Here is a 12,500-nt window from a genome sequence, read left to right on the forward strand (position 1 = left end):
GGGTCAAACTCATTTGATGTAGACAACTATGGAAGCAACACGACCCTGCTGCTGAAGGGTGCGCAATGACGTCAGCAGGTCAGAGATGACACACGACAATTTGATTTATCTATAGCCCAGCCTAGGCTGTCCTAGCTAACCCTAGCTACCTAGCACAGCCTAGGCTGTCCTAGCCAACCCTAGCTACCTAGCCCAGCCTATGCTGTCCTAGCCAACCCTGGCTACCTAGCCCAACCTAGGCTGTCCTAGCCAACCCTAGCTACCTAGCCCAGCCTAGGCTGTCCTAGCCAACCCTAGCTACCTAGCCCAGCCTAGGCTGTCCTAGCCAACCCTAGCTACCTAGCCCAGCCTAGGCTGTCCTAGCTAAACCTAGCTACCTAGCCCAACCTAGGCTGTCCTAGCCAACCCTAGCTACCTAGCCCAGCCTAGGCTGTCCTAGCCAACCATAGCTACCTAGCCCAGCCTATGCTGTCCTAGCCAACCCTAGCTACCTAGCCCAGCCTAGGCTGCTCTAGCTAACCCTAGCTACCTAGCCCAGCCTAGGCTGTCCTAGCTAACCCTAGCTACCTAGCCCAGCCTAGGCTGTCCTAGCTAACTAGCCCAGCCTATGCTGTCCTATCCAACCCTAGCTACCTAGCCCAGCCTAGGCTGTCCTAGCCAACCCTAGCTACCTAGCCCAGCCTAGGCTGTCCTAGCCAACCCTAGCTACCTAGCCCAGCCTAGGCTGTCCTAGCTAACCACTGTCCTAGCCAACCCTAGTCCAGCCTAGGTTGTCCTAGCCAATTCTAGCTACCTAGCCTAGCCTAAGCTGTCCTAGCTAACCACTGTCCTAGCCAACACTAGGTACCTAGCGCAGCCTAGGCTACCCTAACATATCCCAGCATACCATGATCCAAAGTGGCTGCCAAAAAAATAAATAATGTGCGAATGAAAACGGGGCGTGGTTGACTGGTTTACAGTCTGATATAAAATTAATCTTGATAGAGAAAAAGCGTTGTTGTTGTTGTTGTTGTTGTTGTTGTTAATCCCACATGCTAATCCTGTACGGACAACACTAATTGATCATACACACTACACCTTGTCAAATGTATATATATCATTAATAGTGGTTTTCGGTTCTTCATTATATTAAACAGTGTATGTGTGTGTGTGTGTGTGTGTGTGTGTGTGTGTGTGTGTGTGTGTGTGTATGTGTGTGTGTGTGTATGTGTGTGTGTGTGTGGGTGTGTGTGTGTATGTGTGTGTGTGTGTGTGTGTGTGTGTGTGTGTGTGTGTGTGTGTGTGTGTGTATGTGTGTGTGTGTGTGTGGGTGTGTGTGTGTGTGTGTGGGTGTGTGTGTGTATGTGTGTGTGTGTGTGTGTGTGTGTGTGTGTGTGTGTGTGTGTGTGTGTTGTACTACACATAACCCTTCTGGGTTGTAATAACAACACTTAAATACATTGTTCGTGGCCAGGGTTGACCACCGTCTCACACAGAAAACGTGGTGTGTTGGTAATGTTGTGGGGGAGACACTAGTAACTTGGTTATCTCCCACCCACCCCCACACACCCCACACACCCCCACACACACACACTCCTGCACTGTACCTCCTCTCACCACTACAACATACAACACTTACAACATAGAACTGCTACAATATACAAGTTACAACATGCAAGTTACAAGTTACAACATACAAGTTACAACAGTTACAACATACAACATACAAGTTACAACATACAAGTTACAAGTTACAACATACAACTGTTACAGCATACAACTGTTACAGCATACAATAGTTACAACATACAACAGCTACAACATACAACAGTTACAACACACAACATGTAGTCACGCAATCAACCATTAAACACAAGAAGACCCACAACACATAAGTATCCACAACACACCACCCAACTACAACCCCCACAATACATCACGCAACTACAACCCGCACAATACACCACCCAACTACAACCCCCACAATACACCACACAACTACAACCCCCACAATAAACCACACAACTACAACCCCCACAATACACCACAACTACAACCCCCACAATACACCACACAACTACAACCCCCACAATAAACCACAACTACAACCCCCACAATACACCACACAACTACAACCCCCACAATACACCACAACTACAACCCCCACAATACACCACACAACTACAACCCCCACAATACACCACAACTACAACCCCACAATACACCACACAACTACAACCCCCACAATACACCACAACTACAACCCCCACAATACACCACACAACTACAACCCCCACAATACACCACAACTACAACCCCCACAATACACCACACAATTACAACCCCCACAATACACCACAACTACAGCCCCCACAATACACCACAACTACAACCCCCACAATACACCACAACTACAACCCCCACAATACACCACACAACTACAACCCCCACAATACACCACAACTAAAACCCCCACAATACACCACAACTACAACCCCCACAATACACCACACAACTACAACCCCTACAACACACCACACAACTACAACCCCACAAACACCACACAACTACAACCCCACAATACACCACAACTACAACCCCACAAACACCACAACTACAACCCCACAATACACCACACAAACAACCCCCACAATACCACAACTACAACCCCACAATACACCACACAACTACAACCCCCACAATACACCACACAACTACAACCCCCACAATACACCACAAACTACAACCCCCACAATACACCACACAACTACAACCCCTACAATACACCACACAACTACAACCCCCACAATACACCACAACTACAACCTCCATAATACACCACACAACTACAACCCCCACAACACACCACACAACTACAACCCCCACAATACACCACACAACAACCCCCACAATACACCACACAACTACAAACCCCACAATACACCACACAACTACAACCCCCACAATACACCACACAACTACAACCCCCACAATACACCACACAACTATAACCCCCACAATACACCACACAACTACAACCCCCACAATACACCACACAACTACAACCCCCACAATACACCACACAACTACAACCCCCACAGTACACCACACAACTACAACCCCCACAATACACCACACAACTACAACCCCCACAATACACCACACAACTACAACCCCCACAATACACCACCCAACTACAACCCCCACAATACACCACACAACTACAACCCCCACAATACACCACACAACTACAACCCCACAATACACCACAACTACAACCCCCACAACACACGATAGACAAACACAACCACAACCACAACCATGCAAAGAGGAACTCTTGTTCTTCTGTTCTACCAGCATCTCCAATCAACCATGTCACACACTCGACCATCTACCAGTCGACCAGTCGACCAACGTGAGGATGACCATCTACCAGTCGACCAACGTGAGGATGACCAACTACCAGTCGACCAGACGAACAACGTGAGGATGACCATCTACCAGTCGACCAACGTGAGGATGACCAACTACCAGTCGACCAGACGACGAACGTGAGGATGACCATCTACCAGTCGACCAACGTGAGGATGACCATCTACCAGTCGACCAACATGAGGATGACCAACTACCAGTCGACCAGACGACCAACGTGAGGATGACCATCTACCAGTCGACCAACGTGAGGATGACCAACTACTAGTCGACCAGACGACCAACATGAGGATGACCATCTACCAGTCGACCAACGTGAGGATGACCATCTACCAGTCGACCAACGTGAGGATGACCAACTACCAGTCGACCAGACGACCAACGTGAGGATGACCATCTACCAGTCGACCAACGTGAGGATGACCAACTACCAGTCGACCAGACGACCAACATGAGGATGACCATCTACCAGTCGACCAACATGAGGATGACCATCTACCAGTCGACCAACGTGAGGATGACCAACTACCAGTCGACCAGACGACCAACGTGAGGATGACCATCTACCAGTCGACCAACATGAGGATGACCATCTACCAGTCGACCAACGTGAGGATGACCAACTACCAGTCGACCAGACGACCAACGTGAGGATGACCATCTACCAGTCGACCAACGTGAGGATGACCAACTACCAGTCGACCAGACGACCAACATGAGGATGACCATCTACCAGTCGACCAACATGAGGATGACCATCTACCAGTCGACCAACGTGAGGATGACCAACTACCAGTCGACCAGACGACCAACGTGAGGATGACCATCTACCAGTCGACCAACGTGAGGATGACCATCTACCAGTCGACCAACATGAGGATGACCAACTACCAGTCGACCAGACGACCAACGTGAGGATGACCATCTACCAGTCGACCAACGTGAGGATGACCAACTACCAGTCGACCAGACGACCAACATGAGGATGACCATCTACCAGTCGACCAGTGTTCATGGTAGGATATGGTTGGGGAGGAGGAAGGGAAGGGGGGGGGAGGGCCTGCTCATAACCTAACAAGGTTATGTGGGGGAATGACCAGCCAGGAGAGAGAGAGAGAGAGAGAGAGAGAGAGAGAGAGAGAGAGAGAGAGAGAGAGAGAGAGAGAGAGAGAGAGAGAGAGAGACCCCTTCTTCATATGTGTCTGTCGTTTCCCGAGTTGGCGAGGTAGCGTCAAGAACGGACGAGGAATACAGACAACAAAGGCCCTTTCGTTCACACTCAGTCTCTAGCTGTCATGTAATAATGCACCGAAACCACAGCTCCCTTTCCACATCCAGGTCCCACACAACTTTCCATGGTTTACCCCAGACGCTTCACATGCCCTGGTTCAATCCATTGACAGCACGTCAACCCCGGTATACCACATCGCTCCAATTTACTCTATCCCGTGCACGCCTCTCACCCTCCTGCATGTTCAAGCACCAATAGCTCAAAAATCTTATTCCCACCATACATCCGCCTCCAGTAGGACCCGTAACGATCTTACTGATAGTTAGCAGGGGTTCAGTTTGAACGGCTGTTAGCGTCAGAGAGTCTGCCGGTATCAGGAGGTAACCACAACAACGAGCCTAACAGGCATGTGGTCACTTTATGTGGACAGTTCGCTATTACGAGGTCGGTCGTTATGAACAGGTGGTTACCCAGACCTTCTACTGATGACCATCTGGTGCAGGTGGTCACAAGCGACCGTAACAGCTGGATTCTCTGCAACTGTTAGTCCACGTTAACGACCAATTGGAGGCTAACGACTTGACTAGAACTCATTTACACTGGAACAGGTGTAACAAGGGGTCAACACCCAGCACTGTGTTAATCATCAGCAAACTGGTAGTTAAAGTGTAACGACCAGCACGAGTAGTTAACGTGAACACGTGACACAGACAGCTGACCAATCAGAATGAAGCAAGAAAACTATGATTTAAGGTACCTACACATCCATCATTTAAGGTACCTACACATCCGTCATTTAAGGTACCTACACATCCATCATTTAAGGTATCTACACATCCATCACTTAAGGTACCTACACATCCATCATTCAAGGTACCTACACATCCATCACTTAAGGTACCTACACATCCATCATTCAAGGTACCTACACATCCATCATTTAAGGTACCTACACATCCATCATTTAAGGCATCTACACATCCATCATTTAAGGTAACTACACATCCATCATTTAAGGTACCTACACATCCATCATTTAAGGTACCTACACATCCATCATTTAAGGTACCTACACATCCATCATTTAAGGTCCCTACACATCCACCATTTAAGGTACCTACACATCCATCATTTAAGGTAACTACACATACATCATTTAAGGTACCTACACATCCATCACTTAAGGTACCTACACATCCATCATTTAAGGTACCTAATATCCATCATTTAAGGTACCTACACATACATCATTTAAGATACCTACACATCCATCATTTAAGGTACCTACACATCCATCATTTAAAGTACCTACACATCCATCATTTAAGGTACATACACATCCATCATTTAAGGTCCCTACACATCCATCATTTAAGGTACCTACACATCCATCATTTAAGCTACCTACACATCCATCATTTAAGGTATTTACACATCCATCATTTAAGGTATCTACACATCCATCATTTAAGGTACCTACACATCCATCATTTAAGGTCCCTACACATCCATCATTTAAGGTATCTACACATCCATCATTTAAGGCATCTACACATCCATCATTTAAGGCATCTACACATCCATCATTTAAGGTACCTACACATCCATCATTTAAGGTACCTACACATCCATCATTTAAGGTACCTACACATCCATCATTTAAGGCATCTACACATCCATCATTTAAGGCATCTACACATCCATCATTTAAGGTACCTACACATCCATCATTTAAGGTACCTACACATCCATCATTTAAGGTATCTACACATCCACCATTTAAGGTCCCTAAACATCCATCATTTAAGGTACCTACACATCCATCATTTAAGCTACCTACACATCCATCATTTAAGGTATCTACACATCCATCATTTAAGGCATCTACACATCCATCATTTAAGGCATCTACACATCCATCATTTAAGGCATCTACACATCCATCATTTAAGGTCCCTACACATCCATCCTTTAAGGTACCTACACATCCATCATTTAAGCTACCTACACATCCATCATTTAAGGTATCTACACATCCATCATTTAAGGCATCTACACATCCATCATTTAAGGCATCAACACATCCATCATTTAAGGCATCTACACATCCATCATTTAAGGTACCTACACATCCATCATTTAAGGTCCCTACATATCCATCATTTAAGGTACCTACACATCCATCATTTAAGGCATCTACACATCCATCATTTAAGGTAACTACACATCCATCATTTAAGGTACCTACACATCCATCATTTAAGGTACCTACACATCCATCATTTAAGGTACCTACACATCCATCATTTAAGGCATCTACACATCCATCATTTAAGGTCCCTACACATCCACCATTTAAGGTACCTACACATCCATCATTTAAGCTACCTGCACATCCATCATTTAAGGTATCTACACATCCATCATTTAAGGTATCTACACATACATCATTTAAGGTATCTACACATCCATCATTTAAGGTATCTACACATACATCATTTAAGGTACCTACACATCCATCATTTAAGGTATCTACACATCCATCATTTAAGGTATCTACACATACATCATTTAAGGTATCTACACATCCATCATTTAAGGTATCTACACATCCATCATTTAAGGTATCTACACATACATCATTTAAGGTATCTACACATCCATCATTTAAGGTATCTACACATACATCATTTAAGGTATCTACACATCCATCATTTAAGGTACCTACACATCCATCATTTAAGGTATCTACACATACATCATTTAAGGTATCTACACATCCATCATTTAAGGTACCTACACATCCATCATTTAAGGTATCTACACATACATCATTTAAGGTATCTACACATCCATCATTTAAGGTATCTACACATACATCATTTAAGGTATCTACGAAAGTTTCAACCCTTGTGTCCTTAAAAACATTTCTGCTCGCCTCATTGGTTGAATGTTGACAGGGGTGTGAAGGGTCGGGGGGGGCGGGTGGGTGGTGGGGGGGGGGGGGTGTTGGGAGACGCAACCATCTTATCTGGTCGAACCATCGACCAGGCCAGCCTGCCGGAGCGTCACCTTATCTTAATGAACAGCTCGCTCACTTGTCCCCCCCCCCACCACCACCACCTCCACCACAGCAACCAACCACATCACCACCACCACAGCAACCAACCTCACCACCACCACCACCGCAGCAACCAACCACATCACCACCACCACCGCAACCAACCTCACCACCACCACCGCAGCAACCACATCACCACCACAGCAACCAACCACATCACCACCACCACCGCAGCAACCAACCACATCACCACCACCACCGCAGCAACCAACCACATCACCACCACCACCGCAGCAACCAACCACATCACCACCACCACAGCAACCAACCTCACCACCACCACCGCAGCAACCACATCACCACCACAGCAACCAACCACATCACCACCACCACCGCAGCAACCAACCACATCACCACCACCACAGCAACCAACCTCACCACCACCACCACCGCAGCAACCAACCACATCACCACCACCACAGCAACCAATCACATCACCACCACCACCGCAGCAACCACATCACCACCACAGCAACCAACCACATCACCACCACCACCGCAGCAACCAACCACATCACCACCACCACCGCAGCAACCAACCACATCACCACCACCACCGCAGCAACCACATCACCACCACAGCAACCAACCACATCACCACCACAGCAACCAACCACATCACCACCACAGCAACCAACCACATCACCACCACCACAGCAACCAATCACATCACCACCACAGCAACCAACAACATCACCACCACCACCGCAGCAACCACATCACCACCACAGCAACCAACCAACCACATCACCACCACGGCAAGCAACCACATCATCACCACCACAGCAACCAACCACATCACCACCACAGCAACCAACCACATCACCACCACAGCAACCAACCACATCACCACCACAGCAACCAACCACATCACCACCACAGCAATCAATCACATCACCACCACAGCAACCAACCACATCACCACCACAGCAATCAATCACATCACCACCACAGCAACCAACCACATCACCACCACAGCAACCAACCACATCACCACCACAGCAACCAACCACATCACCACCACAGCAATCAATCACATCACCACCACAGCAACCAACCACATCACCACCACAGCAACCAACCACATCACCACCACAGCAATCAATCACATCACCACCACAGCAACCAACCACATCACCACCACAACAACCAACCACATCACCACCACGGCAACCAACCACATCACCACCACCACAGCAACCAACCACATCACCACCACCACAGCAACCAACCACATCACCACCACCACCACAGCAACCAACCACATCACCACCACGGCAACCAACCACATCACCACCACCACAGCAACCAACCACATCACCACCACAGCAACCAACCATATCACCACCAAAACAGCAACCAACCACATCACCACCACAGCAACCAACCACATCACCACCACCACAGCAACCAACCAACCACATCACCACCATGGCAAGCAACCACATCACCACCACCACAGCAACCAACCACATCACCACCACCACAGCAACCAATCACATCACCACCACAACAACCAACCACATCACCACCACAGCAACCAACCTCATCACCACCACCACAGCAACCACCCACATCACCACCACCACAGCAACCAACCACATCACCACCACCACAGCAACCAACCACATCACCACCACAGCAACCAACCACATCACCACCACCACAGCAACCAACCACATCACCAACACGGCAAGCAACCACATCATCACCACCACAGCAACCAACCACATCACCACCACAGCAACCAATCACATCACCACCACCACCACAGCAACCAACCACATCACCACCACCACCACAGCAACCAACCACATCACCACCACCACCACAGCAACCAACCACATCACCACCACTACAGCAACCCACCACAGCACCCATCACATCAATCATTATATACTCTCTCTCTCTCTCTCTCTCTCTCTCTCTCTCTCTCTCTCTCTCTCTCTCTCTCTCTCACTCAGTAGTGAGGTACGTACCCGTTTTCTCTGAGCGCATGAGGAAGCAGTAGGAGACGTCTCCCAGCGACCCCACCAAACCGGCAAACTCGTCCTCCGTGAAGTCAGTAGGGAGTCTGGCCAGACACAGGAGCCCCTCAGTGTTCGAGGGGGAGATGGTGACCTTGTGACCCCTAACCGTGTGGTGGCTTGACCTGGCCCAGGTCTCCAGCACCTCGGGTTCGGCCAGCAGGACCCGGGCGCTACCACTGGAGGGTTGTAGCTGAACACTGTGCACCAGGTAACCACGGAGCAGGTCCCGCACCTCCTGTGTGGGGAGATGAACACACACACTGTTACTATATGATCACCACACACTGTGCGGGGAGCAGGTCCCGCACCTCCTGTGTGGGGAGATGAACACACACACTGTTACTATATGATCACACACACTGTGTGGGGAGCAGGTCCCGCACCTCCTGTGTGGGGAGATGAACACACTGTTACTATATGATCACCACACACTGTGTGGGGAGCAGGTCCCGTACCTCCTGTGTGGGGAGATGAACACACTGTTACTATATGATCACAACACACTGTGGGGAGCAGGTCCCGTACCTCCTGTGTGGGGAGATGAACACACTATTACTATATGATCACCACACACACACTGTGTGGGGAGCAGGTCCCGTACCTCCTGTGTGGGGAGATGAACACACACACTCTTACTATATGATCACACACACTGTGTGGGAAGCAGGTCCCGCACCTCCTGTGTGGGGAGATGAACACACACACTGTTACTATATGATCACACACACTGTGTGGGGAGCAGGTCCCGTAACTCCTGTGTGGGGAGATGAACACACACACTGTTACTATATGATCACACACACTGTGTGGGAAGCAGGTCCCGCACCTCCTGTGTGGGGAGATGAACACACACACTGTTACTATATGATCACACACACTGTGTGGGAAGCAGGTCCCGCACCTCCTGTGTGGGGAGATGAACACACACACTGTTACTATATGATCACACACACTGTGTGGGGAGCAGGTCCCGTAACTCCTGTGTGGGGAGATGAACACACACACTGTTACTATATGATCACACACACTGTGTGGGGAGCAGGTCCCGCACCTCCTGTGTGGGGAGATGAACACACACACTCTTACTATATGATCACCACACACTGTGTGGGGAGCAGGTCCCGCACCTCCTGTGTGGGGAGATGAACACACACACTCTTACTATATGATCACCACACACTGTGTGGGGAGCAGGTCCCGCACCTCCTGTGTGGGGAGATGAACACACACACTGTTACTATATGATCACACACACTGTGTGGGGAGCAGGTCCCGCACCTCCTGTGTGGGGAGATGAACACACACACTCTTACTATATGATCACCACACACTGTGTGGGGAGCAGGTCCCGCACCTCCTGTGTGGGGAGATGAACACACACACTGTTACTATATGATCACCACACACTGTGTGGGGAGCAGGTCCCGCACCTCCTGTGTGGGGAGATGAACACACACACTGTTACTATATGATCACACACACTGTGTGGGGAGCAGGTCCCGCACCTCCTGTGTGGGGAGATGAACACACACACTCTTACTATATGATCACCACACACTGTGTGGGGAGCAGGTCCCGTACCTCCTGTGTGGGGAGATGAACACACACACTGTTACTATATGATCACACACACTGTGTGGGGAGCAGGTCCCGTACCTCCTGTGTGGGGAGATGAACACACACACTCTTACTATATGACCACCACACACTGTGTGGGGAGCAGGTCCCGCACCTCCTGTGTGGGGAGATGAACACACACACTCTTACTATATGATCACCACACACTGTGTGGGAAGCAGGTCCCGCACCTCCTGTGTGGGGAGATGAACACACTGTTACTATATGATCACCACACACACAATGTGTGGGGAGCAGGTCCCGTACCTCCTGTGTGGGGAGATGAACACACTGTTACTGTATGATCACAACACACACACTGTGTGGGGAGCAGGTCCCGCACCTCCTGTGTGGGGAGATGAACACACACACTGTTACTGTATGGTCACCACACACACACTGTGTGGGGAGCAGGTCCCGTACCTCCTGTGTGGGGAGATGAATACACACACTGTTACTATATGATCACACACACTGTGGGGAGCAGGTCCCGTACCTCCTGTGTGGGGAGATGAACACACACCCTGTTACTATATGATCACCACACACTGTGTGGGGAGCAGGTCCCGCACCTCCTGTGTGGGGAGATGAACACACACACTGTTACTATATGATCACACACACTGTGTGGGGAGCAGGTCCCGCACCTCCTGTGTGGGGAGATGAACACACTGTTACTATATGATCACCACACACACACTGTGTGGGGAGCAGGTCCCGCACCTCCTGTGTGGGGAGATGAACACACACACTGTTACTATATGATCACACACACTGTGGGGAGCAGGTCCCGTACCTCCTGTGTGGGGAGATGAACACACACCCTGTTACTATATGATCACCACACACTGTGTGGGGAGCAGGTCCCGCACCTCCTGTGTGGGGAGATGAACACACACACTGTTACTATATGATCACCACACACTGTGTGGGGAGCAGGTCCCGCACCTCCTGTGTGGGGAGATGAACACACTGTTACTATATGATCACCACACACACACTGTGTGGGGTGATGAACACACTGTTACTATATGACCACCACATACACACACTGTGTGGGGAGATGAACACACACACTGTTACTATATGA

At 49.0% G+C, this 12,500-nt stretch overlaps 1 protein-coding gene across 1 annotated transcript in view; it reads right to left on the reverse strand.

Moving 5' to 3' along the window:
- LOC139762961 (ribonucleoprotein PTB-binding 2-like) overlaps nucleotides 1–12,500 on the reverse strand; it is a 46,246-nt gene that overhangs the window by 18,868 nt on the left and 14,878 nt on the right. The window contains exon 2 of the mRNA XM_071688287.1: nucleotides 9,743–10,028. Coding sequence (XP_071544388.1) covers nucleotides 9,743–10,028 — 286 coding nt within the window. The remainder of the gene's footprint in view (nucleotides 1–9,742; nucleotides 10,029–12,500) is intronic.

The sequence above is a fragment of the Panulirus ornatus genome, chromosome 45 (genome assembly GCF_036320965.1).
Source record: "Panulirus ornatus isolate Po-2019 chromosome 45, ASM3632096v1, whole genome shotgun sequence".
NCBI classification, from domain to species: domain Eukaryota; kingdom Metazoa; phylum Arthropoda; class Malacostraca; order Decapoda; family Palinuridae; genus Panulirus; species Panulirus ornatus.